Genomic DNA, 27351 nt, shown 5'->3' with positions numbered 1-27351 from the left:
TCTGCCCTCTAAGACCTTCTCATGGAGCTCATAACAGATTTTGTCTTGTTTTCAGTGTATAAATTTGACCATGAGGCTGTACTGTATGGCAGTGTTCATATCTGATTTCAGTTTTAAAACCATCTTTGGAGTCCCCAGAGTGCTTTGGGTGGCGCTCTACACGTCCTAGTGTTAACTGAATAGACGAATAAGAGTCTAGCATTCAGAGGGGTGGTTCCTCCTGTCTGGTTGCCCGCACAAGCCCCCCCTCTGTCGGCGGTTCTTCCTTGAAGCCTTAGGCTTGCTGACGGCACCCTTCTGTGCCTCTGGCTCGGCCGTCTCTCCTGGTCTCCAGGCTCACTAGTCTCACTGGGAAACGTACAGGATGCGATTGTTTGGGTGTGCCTGCAAGCATCTTTTCTCCATGCCTGTGCCTCCTCTTTTATTTCCAGTCTTGGTGAAGGCCACCACCATTGCCCCAGGCCCCAAGCCACTTTTGGTTAGAGGCAGATTCTATGCCTTTGAAGCCCCAGGTCCCCTCACTTCACCTTGCACAGTGACATTTGTCTTCAGCTGTACCTCCCTCTCCAGCCCAACTCCTGGACTTCCGTCCTTGTTCCCTGAGGGGGTCAGCTTGAACTAGTTCCCTGAAGGGACCTTGTTATCTCAGGGCCAGTACTTTGCATGTGAAGTTCCTTCTTCCTGGAATCCCTTTACTGACTTTGCCACCTGGCTGACATCACTCCCATTTTGACTCACAGAGCATTTCCTTCAGGACACTTCCCTGCCCACATCCTTTTCCTCTTGCCTGAGTGCGATGTCTTTTCCTATGTCCTGTGCAGCCTGTGTCATTGACTTGCCACATTGTATTGTAATTTTAATTCACCCATCTTCGCCACAAGAATATGAGTGTCTTTAGGGCAAGAATTATATCTTGCTGACATAAAACTGATGCTCAATAAATAGTTTTTGAATGAATGAATGAACAAATGTATGAACAAGCAGCTAGTTTGTCAACAGTATCCACCTTTGAGTTTGTTAAACCATCTGCAATGAAGAATAAAAGCGTACTTTTTAACTCTTCGTTAATGGAGAGATTTTGGTGGCTTGAAGCCAGTTCTGGAATGGTAAAACAATGCCATGGCTTTTGTATTCCAACAGGAACTATGGGATGTATAAAATCAAAAAGGAAAGACAATCTGAAAGACGATGGAATAGATTTGAAGACTCAACCAGTACGTAATACTGACCGAACTATTTATGTGAGAGATCCAACGTCCAATAAACAGCAAAGGCCAGTAAGTAGATAGTCTCAGGGGAGCATTCCCACAGCAGGATCAAAGCATGGCTGCGTAATTTAAACACCAAATCTGTACCATGTGCATGCAAAAAAAAAAAAAATCATGCCAATTACTTGGGCCTCCAATAATTTTTGATATGCTTTGTAACTTAATCCTTTAAAGAGCTTATAAATATTTTCAGGATAACCAGGCCACTTAATGTACAATAAAGGGGGCTTTGGTCACCTTCTTATGTGTGGAGATAATCACCTTTCCTATCCCTGGTGTGAAGACCCACTCTTTATATATAAAGATATGCATCTGAGCTGGTGTGACTTAGGATAGATAGTGAGATTAGAAGGAAATGCTGGATTCAAGTCAGAAGCCAAAATAGGTCCTTTGGTGTATCATACTTTATCCCATCTTGTTGTTCTTTAATTAATTCAAAATAGTACAAACACTGAAGTTGCCATGACTTATTACAGAGAATTAAAAGATTTTTTTTTTTAAAAGCATAACTAATTCTGCCTTCTAACCTTACACAGATATCTGTACCAACATTTTTATATGAGTGATGTGTTGTTTGATGCATCCGAGAAATGCTTGGCAGATGAAGGACTAATGCCGCATTTCATGGGAGAGAGGAATAATTAATTGGATAATTATTAATTAGATAATAATAATAATTTGGATAATTACAACCTTAAATGCACTTTATTTCAGATTTTATATCCTCTCCATCTATTCACTCATTATATGTATGTATGTATATCTCCCATTGCCTGGTTTTTATGGAATTCCTCAGCATTTAAGCTAGAAGTAGCTTATTCCACGTTAGCCCAAATGCCTTCATTAAGAGTTTTCATTGTTTCTCTAATCTGACATGTTTTTGAATGCCTTGGCATTCCAGAAGTATGTTATTGTTGTCACGCCCTCTGCCAGCCCTCTCCCCCTCATTCCCCATTATGCTGCAGGTTGACGTGTGCCAAAGTCACATGTCACTATTGAAATTGGTAAGTCACTGTTGGCCTTCTTAAAAAGAAGTGGAGATGAAGAGTGAATACATTATGCTGTTAGTTACCATACTTGATATTTCTAGACAGATACATTAACATTGTAATTTTATATATAGAAACTTAAAATGTATAAGATTATTGATAACTTTAATAATTTGGTGATCATAAATATATAAATGTAATATTTAAAAACATCACATAAATAGGTATAGATGTAGAACTAGTCTATGGAAATATGACTTATAGAAAGTGAAATGATACAGGAATTGGACTCACAAATAGTTTTCTTATTATAGACTTCAAAGTTCTCATAAAAAGGATCTGGCTTTTTCTGGTATCATGTGCTATAGATTTTACATGCTTTAAAACCCCCATTTTTCTTACGTGATGAAAGAAGATGTCCTTTATTCAGAAAAGCAAAGGAAAACAGTACAAACTTATGCACCATTTTCCCTCTCCTTAAGAGTAAAGGAGGTTCAAAAGTTAAGTTAGAAAGCAGAAGTAGTAAACATGTTGGAAGCCTCTCAGCTCCGTCCCACACACCGGGAACGCTTCCTTGTGCCTTCTGTGGTCACAGATGCCCTTGTTTACGAACCAGACAGTTGGCCTTATTCCACAGATAACACCCAGCTCCGGCCAGACGTGCCCAAAATCCACCCCTGGATTGATTACAGGCGGTGTGATGTGACATCAAGGCTGAACTGAGGCAAATTCAACAACACTCTAAGGAAAAGACATTTTAAAGAAAAAGAGTGATGATCGATGAGTTCCATACACGTGTTTTGGTCTTGTAAAAAGTGTGTTAAAACATTTGTCAACTAAGGACTCTTTGATATTTGAAAATCAGCTTGCTGCTTTCAAAATGATTTAATCAGTTTCTCATCTTGTTTCTTCTAACTCATTTAAAGTTGATCATGCATCCTAATTATGCACATCTAAATGAGTTTAAAAATCAGTGTAAAGCTTCTTGAAATCAGCATTGAAGGATAATATGGACCCAAGATTTTCTGATACTAGAAAAACGTAATGCCCCCCACCCCCAGAGATTTTATGGGCTGACTTTCATCAGAAATTTAAGTTTCAGTACAAACTGTTTTGGTCCCCATTCCACTAAATCACTTTAATCAAGGAGAAACATGATTTGTGGGTGTAAGCCTCTGACAGTACCTTCTCTAAAAGAAGCTCAAGAGGTCTTAACACGTCCTCCCCACGGTCACTGAGGGAAAAAGGGATTTGATTTAAAAGGTGATTGAGGTGGCCTTTGTGCCACCAGACCCTTCCTGATAATTCACCTCTCAACTAAAATAACAGAGATGCCATCTGTCCCCATAACAGAATCAGGGTCGGCCACAGGAAGCCTGGATCTGTTAGCACTTGTTCTCAGCTGCTAGAGACCGAGCCCTGACTGAAGTTTTTAAGACAAGTTTGGGAGTTGTGAAGATCAGCAGTCCTGGGCCGGGTGGCACTTCCACAAGGTCACCAGGGCCCCAGGTGACCCCCAGGGCCCCAGGTGACCCCCAGGACCCCTCTCTTTTTCTCTGCTGTCTCTGGTGACTGGTTTCCATATTGCTGAGACCCCAGTTCGTTACCTTCTTCTAGGCAGAAAGAAGAGGGCCAGGGAATACGAGAGTCAGGCCCAAAGCCCCACACGACCTGCTTGCAGATAAACTCCTTCCGCATCTGCATAGAATGCTGGAGAATCGGAGAGCATCACCATTTAGCTGGTCACATTGCCTCCCCCAATGATATTAGGGGTCTGGTACCAAATCAGAGGGAGGGTGCTGATTGGGTCAGCAGCTCGCAGCCAGTCTCCAGAGCCCTGGTCATTTCCTGCCGCCAGGCCCGTGGCCGCTGGAGAAGGAGAAGCCGTTCCCTGGGCTGTGGAGGTCAGGACGCAGCTCCACAGGACTGCTCCTCGGTACTCCTCTTCTTTCTGGCTTAATGAATTAACAAATCTAAACCCCATTCGCTTCTGCTAGAAAATGATGCAACATTCAACACGAATGTAAGTGTAAAAAGCTAAACATAAAAACGTATTTTTCTAACAAATATTCTCTCGTAGGTTGCAGACTCTCAGCTTTTACCGGGACAGAGGTTTCAAAATAAAGGTATGTTTTCACGGCAGCATGGAAGTTTCTTTACTGTTAGAGCCTCTGTAAAGTAGTTGTCCTGGGTGTTTTTGTTGATTTTTTTTTTTTATTGTGAAAAAATACACATAGAATAGAATTTATCATCTTAACCATTGAAGTGTTCAGCTCAGTAGCATTAAGTACCTTCACACTGTTGTGCAACCAGCACCTCCATCCATTTCCAGAACTTTCCCTCATCCCAAACTGAAACTCTGTACCCATCAAACATGGAACTCCCATCCCTCCTCCTCCCAGCTTCTGGTACTCGCCATTCTACATTCTGTCTCTATGAGTTTGATGACTCCAGGAATCTCGCCTAAGTGGAATCAAGCAGTATTTATCCTTTTGTGTCTGGCTTTTGTCACTTAGCGTAATGTCTTCAAGGTTCATCCATGTTGTGGCATCCGTCAGAATTTTCCTCCTTTTTAAGGCTGAATAATATTCTGTTGTATGTATAGACCACATTTTGTTTATCCGTTCATCACAGTGTGTTTGGATTGTTTCCTCCTTTTAGATTTTGTAAATAACTCTGCTATGAGCATGGGTGTATCATTTCTTAAACCTAGAGTTGGAAGTTATTGTGGTCGTAGGTCTATGTGATTTGAGATAACAAACACTGTACCGGTGTGCACAGTATGTGACCGACCATGGACCACGTGGACCCCGAGCCCCACTAGGAAGGAAGCAGGTCTTTATTCCAGCTGCCCATCTCTCAGCGCCTCACCGCGTCCTTTGTGCCCCATGACAATTTGTTACAACATTTCTGCTGTGGATTCTCAAAGGTCTTCGCTTGCGTTCTTCATTTTCAGATCCAGAGGAGCAAGGAGACATCGTGGTCGCATTGTACCCCTATGATGGCATCCACCCAGACGACTTGTCCTTCAAGAAAGGAGAGAAGATGAAAGTCCTGGAGGAGTAAGTGCGCCCGGGCATCCCCCCGGGCCTGCCGCCCTGGCTTGGCCGCCAGCAGCACAGTGAAGCAGACACCCCTCTGGGGTGGGCATGGGGCCCCCAGCCTCCTTGCTGCCCGAAGGAGCAGGATTGGAGAGATTTTCCTGTTAGGCTTTGCTGTGAGCACTTCCCAAGGGTTTTCCCTTTCTTTCCTTATCCATCAGTGCTGCCTTAAGAGGTTTGGGTCTACGTGGAGTTTGCATGTTATTTAAATTCCATTTTTCAAAAAATTTTATTTATTTATTGACTTATTTGGCTGTGTTGGGTCTTCGTTGCTGCCCACGGGCTTTCTCTAGTTGCGGCGAGCGGGGGCTACTCTTCGTTGCCGTGCGTGGGCTTCTCATTGCGGTGGCTTCTCTTGTTGCGGAGCACGGGCTCTAGGCGTGCGGGCTTCAGTAGTTGTGGCTCATGGGCTCAGTAGTTGTGGCTCACGGGCTCTAGAGCACAGGCTTAGTAGTTGTGGTGCACGGGCTTAGTTGCTCCGCGGCACGTGGGATCTTCCCGGATCAGGGCTCGAACCCGTGTCCCCTGCATTGGCAGGCGGATTCTTAACCACTGTGCCACCAGGGAAGCCCCTTACCATTTTTATTTCGTTATTTTACTCAAATTAAGCCTGGGTGTGTGGGTCCAACTGGGTGTGACTCCTCAGGGCGTGGTGCTGAAGCAGTGGTCGTCTCGGGAGAGTCCCCACTCAGCGTTCAGCGTTTCTGTGAAGTTGCTTGGACATCATCTCCGTGACCCCTCCAGGCTGACTCGCACACCTGTGGCCCTGCTGAGACCACAGGGCTCAGCAATGTGCTGAGAATAATGAACTCCAAGAATTCTAGTCATCTTTCATATGGCGTCACCTTGGCCTGCCAACCGCGACACCCTTGGTTGCTTGGAGGAGGGAGACCCTGATTAAGTTTATGGTGTTGAGTGGCTGAGAGCAGTTGTCAGTTCCTGGCTGAGTGTGAACTTGAGCCAAATCCTGGCCCTGCCACCTGATAGCTGTGTGACCTTGACGAGTCACTTCCACTCCACACCTTAGTGTCTTCACTTATCAACCGGGAACGGCAATACCTCTGTCATGGGGTTGATGTGAAGGTTATGTGTGTACATATATATAAACGTGGCACAGGCATGTAGTGGACCATGGCCTGGTGGCAGCTGTAATTGTCCTTCACGTCTTGCAGACGAGGGTCCCGTCTGGGTGTGGGAATCTGATGGGGAACATAGTTGAGGCTCACAGGGACCCGTCCATTCCTCCCTCCCCAGCCCCTTCCCCGGCTCCACGCCTCTCACAGAAGGTGAGAGTGTGGTGATGAGGCCTAGCTGCTTGCGGTTATTTTGTGGTTTTCTATTTCTTTTTTTTTTTTTTTTAATTTTATTTATTTATTTATTTATGGCTGTGTTGGGTCTTCGTTTCTGTGCGAGGGCTTTCTCCAGTTGCGGCAAGTGGGGGCCACTCTTCATCACGGTGCGCGGGCCTCTCACTGTCGCGGCCTCTCTTGTTGCGGAGCACAGGCTCCAGACGCGCAGGCTCAGTAGTTGTGGCTCACGGGCCCAGCTGCTCCGCGGCACGTGGGATCTTCCCGGACCAGGGCTCGAACCCGCGTCCCCCGCATTGGCAGGCAGACTCTCAACCACTGCGCCACCAGGGAAGCCCTAGTTTTCTATTTCTTTTTCCCATGGCTTGTGTCTATGGAAATGAGATGTTTTAACAGAGGAGTTTATAACATAGGAACTATGGCCCTTTATTCCCTTGACTCCCGTTTCTGTAAGGACCCCTAAAGCATTTCTTAGATGTGAACTTTTTGTTTCTGCAAGATGGGAACCATTTTCACCAACTCCCGTTGGGCAGCTCTGAGCACAGCGACCCACACTTCAGTCGTGAGACTGTTTTCTTTTGCTTCCATCACTGAACGTATTTATGTTTTAGCAAGAAGCATGAACTTTCTCCCTGGATTCTGGGTTTCCAGGGGTCTTCCCCGCCCTCCCTCACCCTGCAAGACAGACACATTAAGACAATTGCTCTTGTAGTTCTTGAGTCATTGAATACAAACCCTTTTGGATGCGTGTTTCTATTCCAGGCATGGAGAATGGTGGAAAGCTAAATCCCTTTCGACAAAGAGAGAAGGCTTCATCCCAAGCAACTACGTAGCCAAAGTCAACACCTTGGAAACGGAAGAGTGAGTCCTTTCCCGTGTCGTCTGGGATGGTTCCGTTTGTCGCTCTGGGTTTCTTGTTTATTCTTCGTCTTTTTCCTTCCCGGGATTAAAACACCCATGAAATGTTAATATGTCTTCTCAGGTGGTTTTTCAAGGATATAACCAGGAAAGATGCAGAAAGGCAGCTTCTGGCACCAGGGAACAGCGCTGGAGCTTTTCTTATCAGAGAAAGTGAAACATTAAAAGGTGGGAAGTGACATAAGGCCTCTTATAAAACACTGTTTAGGAAATCATTCTTAGAAACGATTCTAGAATTCTGAAAAAAAAAAAAAAGAATTTTTTTTGGAAAAAAAGTCGATTACTGGCAGACCTCGTTTTATTGGCTTCACTGTATTGCGCTTTGCAAATACTGCAGTTTTTTACAAACTGAAGGTTTGTGGTAACCCTGCATCGAGCAAGTCTATTGGTGCCATTTTTCCAAGAGCATTTGCTCACTTCATGAGCAAATGTGTCTCTGTGTCACATTTGGTAATTCTTGCAGTATTTCACACTTTTTCTTTATTATTATATTTGTGATGGTGATCTGTGATCAGTGATCTTTCATGTTACTATTATGACTCACTGAAGGATCAGATGATGGTTAGCAATTTTTAGCAATAAAGTGTTTTTTTAATTAAAGCATATATGTTGTTTTTTAAACTGATGCTATTGAACACTTAATAGACTACAGTACAGTGTAAACATAACTTCTTTAATGCACTGGAAAACCAAAAAGTTTGTGTGATTTACTTTATTAGGGTATTTGCTTTCTTAAGGTGGTTTGGAACTGAACCCTCAATATCTCTGAGATATGCCTGTACTATGTTCTGGTAGTGAAAGTTTTATAGTTTGATAACAAATAAGAAGCTTAAATTATTAGTTTTGCTACTAAAAGTAACATAAAAGCAGACATAATTATGGCTATTTTTTTACCATGCTTTATGTTTACTGAGCCTCTTAAATTATTATTTAGTATAAAACTTGAAATTTTAAGAGAAAGAAAATCAAAATAACTTTTCAATTCAGCAAAATAATTTTTAAAAAACCATCACAAAGAAGAAAAAGTGTGTTGGTAAGCTTCACAGTAAACAAAACACTAGCTTTGTCAAGTAGACTTTTTATGACTTTAAAATTATGCACTATATACATGCTCAATTTATATTTTGCATATTTTTATGGCAAAATATGTCCACGGTGTGTATAATGCCAACCTTTTAAAAAATATTTTATTGAAGTATAGTTGATTTACAATGTTATGTTAATTTCTGCTGTACAGCAAAGTGATTCCCTTATACATATATATATTCTTTTTCATATTCTTTTCCATTATGGTTTATCACAGGATATGGAATATAATTCCCTGTGCTATACAGTAGGACTTCGTTGTTTATCCATCCTATACATACTAGTTTGCATCTGCTAATCCCAAACTCCCAATCCTCCCCTCCCCCATAATGCCAATCTTACTTACAAAATGTAAGTGTAATCTTTGCTTGTACTTCTTCCCCCACAGGAAGTTACTCCCTGTCTGTCAGAGATTATGACCCTGTGCATGGTGACGTTATTAAGCACTACAAAATCAGAAGTCTGGACAATGGGGGTTATTACATCTCCCCACGAATCACTTTTCCTTGTATCAGTGACATGATTAAGCATTACCAAAGTAAGTGAAAATGCAAGGTCAGACAAGAAAAGATACATCTATTATGATAAATATATGGTGTCAAACATTTATATTAAATTTTTTTGTATTCTGAAACTTTATTGAATTCATTGATGAACTCTAGTAGTTTTCTAGTCGCATCTTTAGGATTTTCTATGTATACTATCATGTCATCTGCAAACAGTGACAGTTTTACTTCTTCCTTTTCAATTTGGATTCATTTTATTTCTTTTTCTTGTCTGATTGCTGTAGCTAGGACTTCCAATACTATGTTGAATAAAATGTTTTATGTATCATATTTCTTTTGGATAAAGTTGGAGGATGATATTCTATAGTTGGTTCTAAATTAATCTATAAGTATACATTCAAAGTCAGATTTGATCTTTGTGAATAATTATCCTAGTCCTTCCCACCTAGTTTGTGCTGTTTAAGAGTTAATGTTCCAGAATTGCAAAGAGAAAAATGGATACTGTTTTCGCATAGTACGTATTTTTACAACGCATCTTTAAATATCTGGAATAGGAATGCAAATTTGTAGAACTGTCTCCTAGTGTATACATGTCTATGTGTGTGTAAAGTACATACCACGAGTACGTATTACTCTTGGTAAAAGAAAACAGAAATAACAACAACACCAAAATATTTAGAAGTGGCCTGTCAGTGGTCCTCTGTCACCAATCTGCTCTATGGCCTGGCTAAGCTGAACCCATGACTGTGTGTTTGAGGCCAGTTGTAGTGGGCAACTCTTGTTACTGCTTATCTCTTCAACCTGCTCCAAGGGATTACACATAAAATTTGCTTAGGTCCCAAAATATGGAGAGAGCAAGTACCCCAGATTTTGTGGAGCCCTCCTTCCCTCTCTGTTACCCCCATCCATTTATCCATCTGGCACGTGTGTTGAGGGCTTGTGGAGCCCTGGCCCTGTTCTGGCACTGGGGCCCCTTGGTGACGTGACCAAGTTCCCGCCAATGTGCCCTGGAGAGCTTACATGGGCTCTGTAATTAAAGTTATATTCTATTAAGTGTGACAACGTGTCAGCCTTTGTTTATCTGTTCATTTTGTTGTTTTTATATTTATAGGTTAGCATTACTAATGAATAAAATCAAGTCTGTCTTAAATTGTCTTTCATTTAAGAATTTCAAAAGTCATGATTACGCAGAAGATAACCCTATAAGCATCTTAGGTTCGTAGACCTTGGCAAGTTGAAAATGATAAGACTCATAGTCCGGACTTCCCTATAGATACTGGTAAAATACAAGGGACGACTTTTTCCACGTTTATTTTCTCTTTCAAATTAGAGCAGTCAGATGGCTTGTGCAGAAGATTGGAGAAGGCATGCATTAGTCCCAAACCACAGAAGCCGTGGGACAAAGATGCCTGGGAGATCCCCCGGGAATCCATTAAGCTGGTGAAGAAGCTCGGCGCCGGGCAGTTCGGGGAAGTCTGGATGGGTGAGTGTGTGGCTCTGGAGCCAGAGTCCCTCCTGGGGGCGACGGCAGGAGAAATAAGGGCTCCGGCCGATTTCTATCAGTTTTCTCAGAAGTATCACTGCTTTTGTTTTCCTCTGTCCACCTGTGCCAAGAACCGGGCTACACAACCTACGTGATTAGACTCTTCCTCTTCCTCGTGACTTAGTAGTTCTCTTTCAGGATGAATTTTTTTTTCATAAATTTATCTATTTATCTATTTTTGGCTGCGTTGGGTCTTCGTTGCTGGACGCATGGGCTTTCTCTAGTTGTGGCGAGCGGGTCTCCTCTTCGTTGCAGTGCAGGGGCTTCTCATTGTGATGGCTTCTCTTGTTGTGGAACACGGGCTTTAGGCACGCAGGCTTCGGTAGTTGTGGTGCACGGACTCAGTAGTTGTGGCGCACGGGCTTAGTTGCTCCGCGGCATGTGGGATCTTCCCGGACCAGGGCTCGAACCCGTGTCCCCTGCATTGGCAGGCGGATTCTTAACCACTGCACCACCAGGGAAGTCCCAAGGATGAATGTTTACAAGGAAGGGGGCAGTGGGCATTTATCCTGGTGATTCTGTCTACTCTTCCATGATTCTCTCATCACCAGATTCTCTGGACACACGTGTTAAGTGCAGGAATGTGCTTGCATCTCAGGGAAGGGTACAGTTGGGTTAGGACCAACCTTACTAGTGGGCTTAATAGGAAGCCTCACAGGTATTGCAGTTTCTCACCAAGAAACTTTGTAAAGATACTCAAAATTCCACCATCAGAGAATCGTTCCTTACTGTTAAGTACTGCCTTCTCAGGCTGGCAAGAAAAGCACCAAAATGATAACAGTGGCTTTCTCCAGCAGGTACTTTTTGCCCGCCTGTCTTTTCTAAAGCTTTTATAATGACTGTGAATTCCTTTTTCTTTTGTAAAAAGAATTTTTTAAAACTATTTTTTACTGGATCATGGTTTCCACGCCAGCTTTGTGTGAGTGCGAGCCAACATGATTTCTAAAGAGAAGGGGCAGACAGCTTTTAAAACCCATCCAGCCCCAGCCCAGCCAGTCTGCGAGGGAGAGGTTTCCCTCTAAAATCTCGGCCCCTGGGATCACAGCTTTGCCCATTTTCTCCTGTTGTCACTGCTTTAGCCAAAGTATCGTTTAAATATGCCTCTGCATATAATTAATTCTTACTGCGCTGTAAGTCTGTGGGAACATGATAACGGAATTCAGGTAAATCACGATTACACAACCTCACCTTGCTCATTGGGGTCTGCGTGCGTACCTGGCGCTCTGTTTCCGCTTGGGCCCGCAGATCTGGGGGTGTGATCTTGCTCTAGGTGTGTCTTCGCCACCACTCTGCGGCCCAGATCATCACCTCCTCCCCCTCTTTGCTCTATCCACCTTTTTTTTTAATTGAAGTAAAATTCATGTAACGTAAGATCAATCATCTTCAAGTGGACAATTCAGTGACGTGTACTACATTCACATGGCTGTGCAGTCACCACCTCTATCTAGTACCAAAATACTTCCGTCACTGCAGGAGGAAACGCTAGACACTCCCCTTCCCCCCCGACCCCGGCCCCTGGACACCCACCCTTCTGCTTCCTTTCTCTATGGCTGTGATACCCTAGGGACCTCGTGTAAGTGGAATCATACAGACGTTTGTCTTTTTGTGTCTGGCTTATCTCACTCAGCATGATGTCCTCAAGGTTCTCTCACGCTGTAGCCTGTGTCAGAATTTCTTTCGTCTTTTATGGTTGAACAATATTCCATTGTATGGATATACCACAGCTTATCTATTTATCCACTGATGAACATTTGGGTTGTTTCCACCTTTGGGCTATTATGCATAATGCTTCTTTGAACATTCGTGTGCAAATTATTGTGTGGACAAATGTTTTCATTTCTCTTGGGTATAGACATCCTCCTAGGAGTGGAATTGCTGGGTCACATGGTAATTCTATGTTTAACTTTTGAAGGAACTGTCAAAGTGGTATCTGCTTTTTTTTTATTTTTAAATTGCCACTTTCCCCCCGAGGTATTTGCAGTTACTTCTTAATATATTTTTTCCAAATCCACAGAATAGGGGCAGGTATAATAAACACTGTATATTCTTCACCTAGATTCACCACTTAATATTTTGCTGTATTCTCTATACACACACACACACACACACGTACATATTTTATTGTAAATGTGGAGCCACTTGAGGGTAAGTTGCAGAGGTGATGACTTTCACCCCTAAGTACTTACACAGGTGTCTCCTAAGAGCAAGGCCATCAACTCACACTGCATATTGATCACGTTCGGGAAGCTCCACATGGGTCCACACTGTCTAGTGTAGAGTCTACATCCAGATTCCCCCCATTGTCCCAGTGGTGTCCTCATGGCTGTCGGGATCGTGTGTTTGCATTTAGTTGACCTGTCTGTAGTCTCCTTGAATCTGGAACGGTCCCCCAGCCCATCTCCATCGTTCATGACAGGTCAGTCATTTTGAAGAATGCCCCTCATTTGGATTTTCTGATTTTTCCCGTGACTTGGTCCAGGTTACGCCCTTGGGCACGAATAGCATCTAAGTATGAAGCGATGCCGTGTCCTCCTGCGTCCACTGGGACACAGAATGAGGATTGGTCCCATTATTGCCAATGTTCTGTTTGATTTTAAGGAGGTCCACCATATTTCTCCATTATGAATGTTACTTTTTAATTCCCTGTTGTAACTAATGAATAATCTGTAGGGAGATTCTTTAAAATTGTATCAATATCCAAAAGAGCTTTCCCCAGATAGTTTCAGCATTACTTGCTCATTTGGATTGTCATCCCTCTTAGAGGCCATAACTTCTCTGAAAGCTGCAGTCGTCTGTCCTCTGACCACCCTCCCCTAAACACGGCGACTCCAACCTCCCACTCAGGCCGGGAACCAGGACTCTGCCTTCCGTCCCTCGCCTCCCCTTTCCAGACTTGTGTCTTTAGTGAGCTTATTGGCAGGAAAATACACATTCATGATTACATTTCACTGCCCTCTAGGTCTCCAAGTCCATCCCGCCTCTCTGCACGTGAGTGGGGAGGAGATGAGTGTCCAGGGGGAGGGGGGGAGAAAAGAATGTCCCAGCTACACATTCCAAGTGCATTTTCATCCGCTGTCTCACATACTCGCAGCAGTAGGGCTGGAAGAGAGGAGTCACCGTCACCATCGATGAATGAGGGAGGACCCTGAGAAGCAAGGAAGCAACTCACCCAGAGTCACTCAAGGTGGGGAAGAAGCCAGCTGCCCCGGCCTCCCAGAGACTCAGACTCGCTCTCTTGCTAAGCTACCTACAAGTTAGTTGGACCTCCCTGGCCTCAGTTTCCTCATCAGGAAAATGAGCAAACAACTATCTCATCAGTTGCTGCAAGGAAGAATGAGATTATGTACCTGAAGTGTTTCCTGTAGAGTCTGGCTCTGTATGTGCTCTATTTTTCTTATTATTTTCATCTTACTACGTTTGACAATAGTCACTAGAAGCTATATTTCAGTGGATTTTCCCCCAATTTTAATTATAAGTTCAAACTATAAATAATCCAGTTAGACCTTCCTATGGATATTTGGTGATGAAGGAATTGCATATCTGTCTTGAGGATAAAAAAGTAGAGGGTGCTTGCTGGGGTGTCCTCGTCTGCTCTGAAACAGTAACCCTGCATACGGAGTGGTCGTGTGGAGGTCTGTTCCACCCTCCTTGCGTTCAGCTGTGAAGTGGGATAAAGGCATTGAACTGCATGCTGTTTGCACCCAAGAGATCAGATCGGCTGGTCTGAGAAGTTACCAGTTTTCAGGAGGAAGAGATTGTGATAGCCCTCTTGTGTTTTCTTAAAATTTCCCCAAGGGCTACTAGCAAGTGGAATGGTAAGCCCTTTACCAGCTCCACCATGGGGGTGCCCACCGGTGCCATCTGCCAGCCCAGCTCGTACAGGCCAAAGACGCTGAGGGTGTGAGCTCACAGGCCCTCAGAGCAAGGCAGCAGGGGAGGGCCCACGCCTGAGAAGACCTGCTCTCAGCCCGGTTCTGGGCCTCTGAGCCAATTTCTGTTCAGCGGCTCGAGGCTATGCTGAAATTGTCACCTGGAGCTCAAGCCACTGGGCCTTTCTGGGATGGAGAAAACCTCTTTGCTTCCAATTCCAGATGTGCTAAATCCCCCCGCCCCTCCACCCTCTCCCATTCATGGGCTTCCACATGCTCAATGTTGATGCTGATTTTAGAGGAGTTTTATTTAACATGTACCCAGGTGGTGCCTGGGAGAAACTGAGGTGTAGAGGAGAGGAGAATGGGACCATGGAAAAGATGGAATTGGTCTCTCCAGAGTGCTACTTTTTATTTAGACTGTTTGAAAGAGGCTAAAAATCTTGGGAAAATTCAGCATTTGGATAGGTTTGTTGATCATGTTTGTGTGTGTTTGTGTTAAAATTTATCACCGAAGCCATTTTTAAGTGTATAGTTCAGGACTGGTATGGACATTCACACTGTAAAACCAATTTTCAGAACTTTCATCTTGCAGAACTGGGGCTCTAACCTCGTTAAACACAACTCTCCTTGCCCCCTCCGCCCAGCCCCAGTTAACCACCGCTCTACTTTCTAACAGTGTGACTGCTCTAGGGACCCCGAGTAAGTGAAATCATGCAGTTATTTGTCTGCGTGTGTGTGTGTGTGTGTGTGACCAGCTTATTTCATTCAGCATAATGTCCTCCTGGTTCATCCATACTGTAGGTGTATGTAAGAATTTCCTTCCATTTTTAAGGCCAAACAATATTCCATTGAATATTAATTATACAGGAATATAGATTACCATATAGTAATCCATAAACAATGGATTTCGGTTATCCGTTCATCCACTGATGGACACTGCTTCCACCTTTTGGCTGTTGTGAATAATGCCTCCGTGAACATGAGTGCAAAAATATCTCTTTGAGACCTTGCTGCCATTTTTGGCGGGGTACACACCCAGGAGTGGAATTGCCGCATAACATGGCAGTTCTATGTTTATTTTTTGAGGGACCTCCATACTGTTTTCCATGGTGACTGCATCAATTTACACTCCCACCAACGTTCCTCCACATCTTCCCCAGCACTTCTCATTTTCTGGTGGAGTTTTTGTTTGTTTGTTCGTTTGTTAGTAGCCATCCTAGTGGATGTGAGGTGGTGTCTCATTGTGGTTTTGATTTGCATTTCCCTAATGATTGGTAATGTTGAATATCTTTTCATGTGTTTATTGGCGATGTGTATATATATCTTCTTTGCAAAAATGTCTGTTCAAGTTCTTTGCCCATTTTTAAAATTAGGTTGTTTGTTTGATTTGCTAATAATGTTTGAAAAGGGAGAGATAGCAGAGGCTTACTTGAAATGGGGGTTATAATAGAACCTAGCCTGTAGGGATGGTGTAAAAATTGAATGAGATGATGCAGGTAAGCATTTAATACAGTTGACAGCATTTAAGAACTGTTGTTATTATTAAATACTTAATTTTATTATGAAGATAGTATGATAAATTAGAGCAAAGGCTATGAAATAGAGATGAGAAATTACCCAGGATTCCCCCCTCAACATAAGCTGTTTCTTGCTGGTTTTTTTTTAATTAAACTTTTTATTTTGAGATAACTATAGAGTCACATGCAGTTGTCAGAAATAATACAGAAATGAAAACATCTGTTCACACACTTTTACACAGATGTTCATAAATAAGAGCATTATTCATAATAGCCAAAGAGCGTAAACAACCCAAATGTCCATCAGCTGATGAATGGATAAACAAAATGTGGTGTATCCATGCAATGGAATATTATTTAGCAATAAAAAGAAATAAAGTCCTGATACATGTTACAACATGGACGACCCTTGAAAACATGATGATAAAGGAAAGAAACCAGATACAAAGGACCACGTATCATGTGATTCTATTTCTGTGACATGTCTGGAATAGGCAGATCTGTAGAGACAAAGTAGATGAGTGGTTGCCTCAGGTTGGGGGATGGGAGGATGGAGACGTGATTGTTAATGGGTACGGGGTTTCCTTTGGGGCCAGGAAAATGTCCTAATAATTGATTGTGGTGATGATACCACAAATCTGAATATACAAAAGCCAGTGAGTTGTATATTTTATTTTTAAGTCATTATTTAAATTTATTTAAATTTTATTTATTTAAAATAAATTATTTAAATTTATTTTATTATTATTAATATTATTTTTGGCCATGCCATGCGGTATGTGGGATTCTAGTTCCCCAACCAGAGGTTGAACCCGTGCCCCCTGCAGTGGAAGTGCAGAGTCTTAACCACTGGGCCACCAGGGAAGTGCTGAATTGTATATTTTAAATTTATTTATTTTTTTATTTTTGGCTGCGTTGGGTCTTTGTTGCTGCATAAGGGCTTTCTCTAGTTGCGGTGAGTGGGGGCTACTCTTCGTTGCAGTGTGCGGGCTTCTCACTGTGGTAGCTTCTCTTGTTGTGGAGCACGGGCTCTAGGTTCACGGGCTTCAGTAGTTGTGGCACGTGGGCTCAGTAGTTGTGGCTCACGGGCTCTAGAGCACAGGTTCCATAGTTGTGGTGCACGGGCTTAGTTGCTCCGCGGCATGTGGGATCTTCCCGGACCAGGGCTCGAACCCGTGTCCCCTGCATTGGCAGGCAGATTCTCAAACCCTGCTCCACCAGGGAAACCCCGAATTGTATATTTTAAATGGGAAAATGATATGGTATATGAACTATATTTCAGTAAAGCTATCGTATATATAAAAGAAATAATACAGAGAGGTCTCATGTAGCCTTTACTCAGTTTCCACCAATAGTAACATCTTGCAAAACTATGGCATAATATCACTGCCAGGATATTGCTATCGAAAGTTGTTTGTTTTTTAATTGTACCTTTCTCCTTCTAGTTTTGTATTAAAGAAAGAAAAGAAGAAAGGGAGGGAAGGAAGGAAAAGAAAGGAGAGAAAGGGAAAACAATAGAAAATTTTGATCTGGGATCTCGTGCAAGCATGGTTCTGTGATTCTGGCTGCCAGCCAGGGAGCTCTTCCTTAGCCACTGAAATTACGTCAATTTGTTGAATGCATTTAGCAGAGAAATGCTGGGGAATAAGACCAAAAGAATATTGGTGGGTGCTGTGCTGAGAATCAGGTCACAGGATGCCTCTCTCCCGTGTGTGTCTGCACGTCTCATTCTGACCGAGGGACCCATTAAGAGCAAGGTCTGTGCAATTTAGAGCTGCCAGAATTTAGATTTTACTTCTCAAGGAATAAGCTGGCTAGCTTTGCTCATTGATATAAAAAGAACAACAAATTAAAAATTGTAACCCTGTTAACTAAGTAAGTGAATATTTTCGTCAAGCGTGAGAAGTGGCTCATAGACTCCCAGGCACGCTTTATTGTCTGGTTTTTTTGGTCTGAAGCACCGTAGACAAATACGAGGATGTGGTCTGTTCTGGGGAGTGGGGGGAGCAAGGGGTGGGGAATAAACGAAAGGAGTTTCTCCCTCAAGCTGTTTCCTCTTGTCCCGGTAATCCTCTGACATCTGGCTTGGAGACACGTTTTCCTCAGTGGGCTGTTGGATTCCCAGGGAACTGACCCATCAGTGACACGAAGGGTGATGTTTCCTGTTGCCACTTGGTCTCTGAAGAGACTTTGGGAAAGAAAGGAAGCTGATTTTGCGTTGAATTTTGCTGGATCAGTTTTCATAGGAGCCACAGCTGCATTGACATGAATCACCAGCCGCCTTCTAAAATCAACTACATGCATCTTTTGTAAAACCACCCTCCATTATGTGGTAGTCAGCCTCTTTTTGGCAAGTTAGTCACACCTGGAGTTGGAGCTTTCTCGGCTTTCTTTACCTGTGGCAAAGAACAGCACCCACACGAAATTATTTACTACCTTCAAAAGATTTTTTAAAATCGCTTTGCAACTCCCTTTTTATTTATTTATTTAAAAATTTATTTATTTTTTTATTGAAGTATAGTTGATTTACAATGTTGTGTTACTTTCAGGTATACAGCAAAGTGATTCAGTTACATATAAGAATCTTTTTCAGATTCCTTTCTCTTCTAGGTTATTACAAACTATTGAGCAGAGTTCCGTGTGCTATACAGTAGGTCCTTGTTGTCTATCTATTTTATACATAGTGGTGTGTATGTTTCCATCTGTAATGACAATCCAAATCTCTGTGACTGGTGTGAACCTGCCACTACCAGGGGATATCTTGGTACAGTACAATTTGATCCTTAGCGCTGAATAAAAATCATGCCTTTAGTGCAAGTGGAAACCTGCCCTATCGCGCAAATGTCACAGCCCTAAGAGGCCACCGGGCGGAGGCTGTGGCCATCCTGGAGCTGTGTTTGACACAGCTGTTTTATTCACTGTTCGTCTCAAACTCTTTATCAGCATTTTTAATATCTTTAGCAGCTGCAGTATTTCCTGCTAACTTTTCCCCCTACGCTTGGAAAGCGTTTTTCTCTTCATCCTTTACCCATAATTTTATTTTATGTGGAAGTCTGAATGAGTCCCATGGCTTTTATGACGACAAAGCGAGAGTAGTTCTGCTCTTTTCTCTTTGGTTGCTACGTGATGTAACAAGCAGACAGAAAAGTGCATAGCACACAAATGCTGGATTTCGTAGCTAATGACAACATGAAAACCTGCGTGGTGACCACTGAGGTCGCAGCCCGAAGCGCCCACTCACCCCCTGCCGGTCACAACCCCGCCTGTCCCCCGAAGGCAGCTGCTGTTCTGACTTTGCCATAATTTCCTGACTTTTCTTTGTAGTTCTGCTATTTTTGAATATGGAGGTGTGTGTGCACACTATAGTTTAGTTCTGCCGGGTTTTGAACTTTATGTAAAGGAATCCTACCTATTTCTCACTATTTATTGATGGCATTGGAGTCGCTCCCACGTTTTGGCCACTGTGAACAAGGCTACTGGGAACATCTTTGTGCTGGTTGGTGCGAGGGTACATGAGTTTCTCTAGATGACCAGGAGTGGATTTGCTGGATCTTCAACCGTGAAGATCTTCAACTCCACGAAATGCTGCCGACTTAACTTCCAAAGCTCTCGTCCGGGTTAGACTCTCACCAGCAACATACAAGGGTCGGCAGTGTTCCATTTCCTGACAGCACAGTGGTACTGGGTAGATGTGGGCCCCAGGTCGGCACAGCCCGGGTGGGTGGTCACTCAACACAACTGCACTAGAAAGGAGTCTGCTGTGTCTACATCCTTCGAGGGACCTTGAGGGTATTGTTGGAGACAGAAGCTTTACGACTGAATTTCAGTGATGCTCAGAAAAGAGCCCAGGAAAGGACCTGCAGGAACTGCGCCAGCTCCCCTGCCAAGGGGCCGGCACTTACCAGCACTCAAGATTGTCAGACTTTGTCATTTTTGTCTTGCTGGGTGGTTGTTTCTCCCTGTGGCTTTATTTGCATTTCGCTGATTACTGATTAGATTGAGTTTCTTTCACAAGTTTGTTAGTCATTAGAATTTCTTCTTTTTAAAATGCCCACCCAAGCTTTTGCCTATTTTTCTATTTTTCTTATTGATTTATAGGAATTGTTTATATATTCTGGACACTAGTCCTTTGTCAGTTTTATATATCAAAGAGGGTATCCTTTCTTGTTACGCCTTGCTGTACTTTGCCACGGATATATCGATGTAAATGAAGACCTATTTATGAACTCTTAAACAAATTATAATGGAACCTTTTTGATGCAAATGTAATATTAAAAGGACTTTCGTTGGTGGGATTTACTTTCAATTTACTCTTTACAGCCATGAAAGGTCGTACTGTTTGTAATTATGCATGGAGATGGAAATCAATTTAATATATTCATAATTCCATTATTTTGTGTAGGTTGTGGCTTTTGATAATGACCTAGGACAATATTTTGTCAGCTTTATATTACTGTCTTATCCATGTGTTCCCACGCTTACTTTATTTTATATACTGCATTCTTCATTTTTCTGTAAGGCATGGAAAGCTACTACTAAGTACAAATCAAAGGAGAATATAAAAGGAAAAGTTTTAGCAGAAAAAGCAGTATTAATGATAAGAAGAAAAATCACTAACTAGAGTTGACTGTTAGCTGTAAACTAACACTTTTTTTTTACCCATTGGAAGGTGTGGAAGTAGAAACATACTTCCTTTACTTTTTAAAAATAATTCCTTTGGCAAAAAAAAAAAAAAAAGATATATACACATTCACAAATTTAATCAAAATAAAAAAGAACAAAAGAAAGTCAAAGCTGCCCCAAATTCTGCCACCCAAAGACCAACCACCATTGTTGATTTTCACTGAGCATAAGCTGTGTATATGCTAATAATCGTGTGACCTGAAAAGGGACTGGACATTTTCACATCACCGTTCCTTAGACTTGTGTCTTTCTTGGGGCAGGTGCTATCAGGCTGTAACCCACCAAGTAGAGGTGACCTGCAGGATGACTCGTGGTGGTGACCAGCTGCCACTCCCTCCCTCCTCACCCTTTTATTACTTCTTTTTTTTTTTTTTAACATCTTTATTGGAGTATAATTGCTTTACAATGGTGTGTTAGTTTCTGCTTTATAACAAAGTGAATCAGTTATACATATACATATGTTCCCATATCTCTTCCCTCTTGCATCTCCCTCCCTCCCGCCCTCCCTATCCCACCCCTCTAGGTGGTCACAAAGCACAGAGCTGATCTCCCTGTGCTATGCGGTTGCTTCCCACTAGCTAGCTATTTTACATTTGGTAGTGTATCTATGTCCATGCCACTCTCTCACTTTGTCACATCTTACCCTTTGAGAACTATGGAAACAGAAAGGAAAGGAAAGGGGCATGTGATTATCTCTACTTCTGCTTTACAAACTGAGAAAAAGCCTTCCCAGGAGAAAAGTCAAGCTTGAAAGTAAGCACATCATTGAGGCAGGTCCCAGAAAAGCGGTGCCCTGGGGGAACTAGATTAAGTAGGCAGTATTTCCCAAAGTACGTTCTGTGGGGTGTGAAAAGGTACATGAAGAAGTGTTCCGGGGTCAAGCAAGTGTGGGAAATGCTGCAGTTAATCGACTCGGACAGGCATCTTCCCTGATGGACTGTCCGCACTCCCGCTGCATCTCCTGGCACAGCGGGTGGGGCGGGCCATGGTCCCCGGACAGTTCAGCCCAGAGCCCTTCGTTCACGCAGAATCGAGTTCTCTTTGAAAACTTTGGGAAATGTTTATTTGACTCTAGTGTATTGTTTGTACTTTAAAGTTAGTAAATTTTTTTCAAGTGCAAAGCTTTTTCTTTTCTGATTATAAAAATAATACATATTCATTGCAGTAAATTTGGTAAAGAGTTAAAGGTATGGTGAACAAAATTTAAATCACCCATAATTAAGCCTGTCCTCAGTGTATTTTGGTGTATTTTCTTCCAGACCATTGCCAGGGTTTGTGTGTACGCAGGAGTATATAGAGCTTTGGTGTGTGTGGTTTTTTGGTCTTAGATAAAGAACATTTTATTAATTAGAGAAAATGGTGCAGTGCGTATATGGAGCTTTATTTTATCATTGTTTTATTAAAAAAACCTGTTGATTTCAGAATCATTCTAGGGGTTTTTTGGTAAAGATAGTACAGAGAATTCCCATCTACCCTTTACTCAGCTGCCCCTAATGTTACATATACAGGTTTTAGATAATGTTAACACTGTAGAGTTCATAGAAGTTTTTTCTGTCTATAACTAAATATTCTTCTAAGTCTGCATGAAGTTTTTGATAAATCACGGCCTCCCTTCTTTTCTCTCCCTAGGTTACTATAACAACAGTACCAAAGTGGCTGTAAAAACCCTGAAGCCGGGCACAATGTCTGTGCAAGCCTTCCTGGAAGAGGCCAACCTCATGAAGACCCTGCAGCATGACAAGCTGGTGCGGCTGTACGCCGTGGTCACCAAGGAGGAGCCCATCTACATCATCACCGAGTACATGGCCAAGGGTGAGCGCCACCCACCGGCACCCGTGCTTGCGGGGGCCGGACCCTCAAAAAGGAAAACACCTAAGCGTTCCGAGAAGATGCAGATACTTCAAATTGTAAAACAGCAAGCTCCCTACCAAAGCATCAGCACACATAGGAGACTGAAGCCTTTTCATAAACCACGTCAGTGGAAGTCACCTGTTCTAAAATGAATCTGTCGTCTTCCTAGTTTCTCTGCACTTGTCTCCATGTACACATTAGCTCCAAGAGTCGCACCCCATACCTAGTCAGCCCCCAGGAAGTATCTGTCAAATAAGTAAATATGGATATCAAATAAGAGTATTATTGTTATGGGTTCAAAATGTGAGTTCTCAAAATTTCAAAACCAGTTCCATTTCCTCTTTAGCGTCACCTAAATGTTCAGGGTGTCACTTCAAAATGTAAATATTTTTAAAGCCTGTCAAGGTCAAATTCCTGTGTCATCACAGAATCCCTGAGGAAGAGGTTTCGAGCCACCAGCTTTTCTCCCATTGTTGTCACCTTCAGATGAAGGATCTGGAACCACCACCCTTCTGCCTCCAGTTCAGTAGAAATACTAATAAACTGCTAAGTGATTTCTAAAGAATCTTCGGAAGGAATGAAGGAAGAAAAGACACATAAGCCATAATCCAGAATTAACAGTGGTCTCCTGCAGAATGGAGATTATAGTGTATGTCATAGCTGAATAGGTTAGATAGATGATTATTACATTTTCTTATTTAATATATGTTAATATTTCAGAATATTAGTCCCCCAGAGTCCTTCCAATAAAGAACATTGTTTTTTAAAAAGCCCTATTGCCTGTGGCTTAGGTTGCTACAACCCAGAAACCAGGCTCAGGGTCAGACATTTAAGCAGCAGTTCAGTAGATACTTGTTGGGTTAATTAACTAATAATATTTCTTAATCATAAATGTAAACATGAGTTTCTCCGGATAACAGTGCCTACCTTGTATTGAGCAATTACTATATGTCAGACTGCTCTTGACGTCTTCCCTGGGGGATCTCACTCAACCTTCCCAGCAGTCTGAGGGCTAAGTACCACTGTTCTGAGTTGTGGATTTTTAAAAAATTTTTTATTTTTTTTAACTTTTAATTTTATATTGGAGGATAGTTGATTAATAATGTTGTGTTAGTTTCAGGTATACAGCAAAGTGATTCAGTTATATTGTACATACACACGTATCTATTCTTTTTCCAATTCTTTTCCCATTTAGGTGGTTACGTAATATGGAGCAAAGTTCCCTGTGCTATACAGTAGGTCCTTGTATCCATTGTAACCTTGTACAGTAGGTTATCCATTTTAAATATAGCAGTGTTTGTTGTGGATTAATTGAGCGCTTACTACCTGCCAGCTCCCTGGCACGTGCTTTAAACATGTCCTCCCGCGGACTCTGATAGATCTCCTGGGACCTGCCCTCTCTTGACAGGGACTCGGACGAGGTACAGAACTTGCCCAAGCCTACCCTCAGGTTGGCACCATAAGTTCTAGAAGAAGAAGCAGGTCGTGTTTTAGAGATGAAGCCCCAGGAAGCAGGAGACTTTGCCTGTGGGCACGCGCCCCTTTAAGTAAGGTCTCACTTTCCTCCAGAGCGCAGTTGGTTCATCAAATACTCATTGGGCGCCTGGGGCATGGCTGAGATCCGTGCTGGACACGGAGGGCAGTAGCCCAGCTGAGCGGCTGCTGTGGACACAGGCAGGCCGACTGGCTCGTTTCTGTGCCAGAGAAGCTCTGGAGATCAGGTGCTGCAGGACGTGTACCGTGGTGGCAGGTACGAAGTGCTCAGTAGCGAGAAAGCAGCATCCACCGTCACCTTTTCTTACCTGGAGCTCATGCACATTTCACATCAGGTCAAAGGAGACAGGTTAAAGGGGACTGGGTTTGACCCACGTCAGGAAAAGGCGCTGTGACCACACAGATTTACAAAGCAGTCATTTTGCGTGGTCCCCCTCGCCCCGCCCTGCCCTGCCAGTAGGAATGATCTTTTGAATTCTGTTTGGATTTTTTTCTTGTGTGTTTGAACTACACTAACGATCCCTTCCTCTGTCAACAGGCAGTTTGCTGGATTTCCTGAAGAGTGACGAAGGGGGCAAAGTGCTGCTTCCAAAGCTGATTGACTTCTCTGCTCAGGTGAAGTATGAAAAAACCGGCACGCTGTAAATTTGCAAAACCTCCCTGCTTCAGACTCGGGATGGAATTGTACTTCCAGGGAGAAGGCCTTTGCGTTGTGTTTCCCGGTAGCGGTGATAACAAAAAGATCTCCCAAAGGACGTGTCTTTGGAGGCGGCGATGGGTGTTTCCCTTGGAATGTGTGTGTGCATGTATCGAGTGTTGACTTGGACGCCCTTGTCTCTGACCCAGGTCCACCTCTTTATACTTGTATTCATTTCTGCGTGAGAGATAGAAACAGCACGACTGAGCTGATCACTTTGTGTGCATTTTGGAGAAGAACTCCACGGGGTGTAAGCACAGCACCTTCTAAGTGATGCGTCTGTGGTGTTTAAGTTACTGATCTAAAGTACTGATGCTTTTAAGTCCTCAGTGTTCCCGAAAACAGAGGAACTGTCTTCCTTCCCTCTCTACCCCCTTTCACTCCTTCTTGTTGGGTGTGTCTTTAGGATTCTGAGAAATACTCATTTATAGCATTTCTAGTACTAGCCTAAAAGTTACAAATTTGTTTAGTTTGGAACCACATGATGTTTTCTGAAGTGTATTTAAGAGAAGAGGGAAGTTACCCAGAAACCCAGCCCTGTGCCTGGCATCGCAAGGAAATGCACATTTGCATGTTGCCAGCTACTGACTTTTCAGGGTTTCGTTGTGTCCGTCAGTCATGTTCAGCGATTTGCTTGTCTCTTGATACTGGTCATGGGTGGTTCATGCTGGGAAGACCACATACCATAAAGCCCAAAGGAGCATGAGAGGTTTCTAGAAGTTCTGGGAAAGGGGGGTCGTTATGGTCTTCATTTCTTATGCCCATTTCTTCCTCAGACCCTCTTTTAAAACTTGGGAAATTGATAAGGCCTTCTTGGGAAGATGAGGCTGAAGGAATGACTTAGTCCACGGGTCAAGCGCTTTGAGGAAGACCCAGAACACATACTGTGCAGCAGAGTGTCGGGGGCAGAGCCGGAGCCCAGTGTCCTCGACTGGAGCTGGTGCCGAGGCTCGGCCACTCGGTAGCCACTGTCAGGAGGGCCTTTGCCTCCTTGGGTCAGTGTATTCGCTTGTCCGAGGCGCGTGGTCGTTGCTGCTTCAAGGAGATGTGTCGAGGGTTAAAGTCAAAGCTTGGGTCCCTCTTGGCACCGATGAACGAGGCCCTCCGCTCGCCCTGTTGGATGAGGGCATTGAGAGGGGGTTGTAAAGGCTCCTGAAAGGGAAAGGGGCTGACAGGGGTGTGGAGGAGCGGGGCACGTGGCCTGGAGGCCTGAGTGGTCACCCTCGCCCCAGCCCTAAGGGTCTGATCTGTGCCTACCGTTCTGTAGGGTGGAAATGAGCATGTCGGGGCGTGTACTACACCTGAGTAGGACTTCATCTTGTCATGTGGGCATTTTGTATTTGATTTTGTATAGCTTATCTCATAGTACCTTGACATCTTCGGAGGTTTTAAGGTCCAAGTCAAGGCCTCCGTCTCTAGTCTTTAACTTTTAAATTACTCCTATTACTGCAAAGGTTAACTTTTTCTAACAGAAATGAGGTGGGGGGAAAGGTTGCTTTCTAAACCTCTGTAACTCACCAAGTCAGTTATCACAGAGCCTGGCACTGACCATGACTTTCAGGTTGTAGGTTCCAGGAGGGGCCGGGTGCAATCAAGGCCACTGCCACTGGTCACCATCCAAGCCAGAGTACCAAAGCCAGCTCACGGGATGGTGCTCTTGCTTACCTGTCTCAGGCTGGCTTTCCCAGCAGTGACCGCCGGGTACATCTAGTTCTAAGTGCAGGAGTGTTGAGTGTCCGTGGAGAGGCAGCTGCACTCAGAAAGGCCCTAGCAGGTGGGGTCAGCACGAAACTCATGGTCTTTACAAGGGGATCCATGTCCTTTCGAGTCCGTCTTTGTTCACGGTGCAAACCTTGCCCAGACTCTTCCCCAGCCCTTCCCTCAAGGGGGAACGCATGAGACCAGCTGCCCCTTACTTATCATCTGTTTCATCTGCTTGTGGCTTTTCTTATTATAATATCGGAGGGGCCTGCACCTCGGCAACGAGGGTGGGACCTGTGCGCCCCGGTCTCAGTCTGAGACCATATACCACACACACCTGCTCCTGTTAACCGTGCCCGCTGCCCCATCCCGCTGGGATACCGCCTGTTCCCTTTATGACTGGCAGTAACCAGCACCCCTCCGTCTTCATGTGCCTTTCTGAAATGATCTCTATACAAAGAAAGTCATCTCTGAATTTTTTCTCCTTTTCCTCTCCATCATGTGCCAGTAATTAACATTGTAGCTTTCCCATAGTGAATAACTCAAGAATAGTAAATATGAATAAAGCTGGCCCAAGGTGATACAGGACAGGGACTTCCCTGGCGGTCCAGTGGTTAAGTCTCCGTGTTTCCAATGCAGGGGGCGTGGGTTCCATCCCTGGTGGGGGAACTAAGATTCCACATGCGTGGTGCGGCAAAAAAAAAAAAAAAAAAAGAAGGGGATACAGGACACCCGGATACCTAATAATCCAGCCTTTCCTACCCCTTTTCTCCACTTGACTATTTAGAGTGGAAATAGGGTAAAGCAGAAGAATTGGT

At 43.5% G+C, this 27351-nt stretch overlaps 1 protein-coding gene across 4 annotated transcripts in view; it reads left to right on the top strand.

Moving 5' to 3' along the window:
* LYN (LYN proto-oncogene, Src family tyrosine kinase) overlaps positions 1 to 27351 on the top strand; it is a 111304-nt gene that overhangs the window by 53529 nt on the left and 30424 nt on the right. For 3 of the 4 annotated variants that reach the window (XM_082364745.1, XM_082364746.1, XM_082364747.1), the window contains exons 2-10: positions 1141 to 1277; positions 4338 to 4383; positions 5214 to 5319; positions 7428 to 7526; positions 7648 to 7751; positions 9058 to 9207; positions 10506 to 10658; positions 22420 to 22602; positions 24674 to 24750. In XM_082364745.1, the coding sequence (XP_082220871.1) occupies positions 1146 to 1277; positions 4338 to 4383; positions 5214 to 5319; positions 7428 to 7526; positions 7648 to 7751; positions 9058 to 9207; positions 10506 to 10658; positions 22420 to 22602; positions 24674 to 24750 (1050 nt within the window). In that variant the 5' untranslated portion in view covers positions 1141 to 1145. The remainder of the gene's footprint in view (positions 1 to 1140; positions 1278 to 4337; positions 4384 to 5213; positions 5320 to 7427; positions 7527 to 7647; positions 7752 to 9057; positions 9208 to 10505; positions 10659 to 22419; positions 22603 to 24673; positions 24751 to 27351) is intronic. The other variant, XM_082364748.1, reaches the window with a different exon arrangement.

This window comes from Balaenoptera borealis, assembly GCF_965194805.1.
Source record: "Balaenoptera borealis genome assembly, chromosome: 17".
Classification (NCBI taxonomy): domain Eukaryota; kingdom Metazoa; phylum Chordata; class Mammalia; order Artiodactyla; family Balaenopteridae; genus Balaenoptera; species Balaenoptera borealis.
Note: the sequence above shows the minus strand (reverse complement) of the source record. Positions and strands in the feature narration are given on the sequence as shown.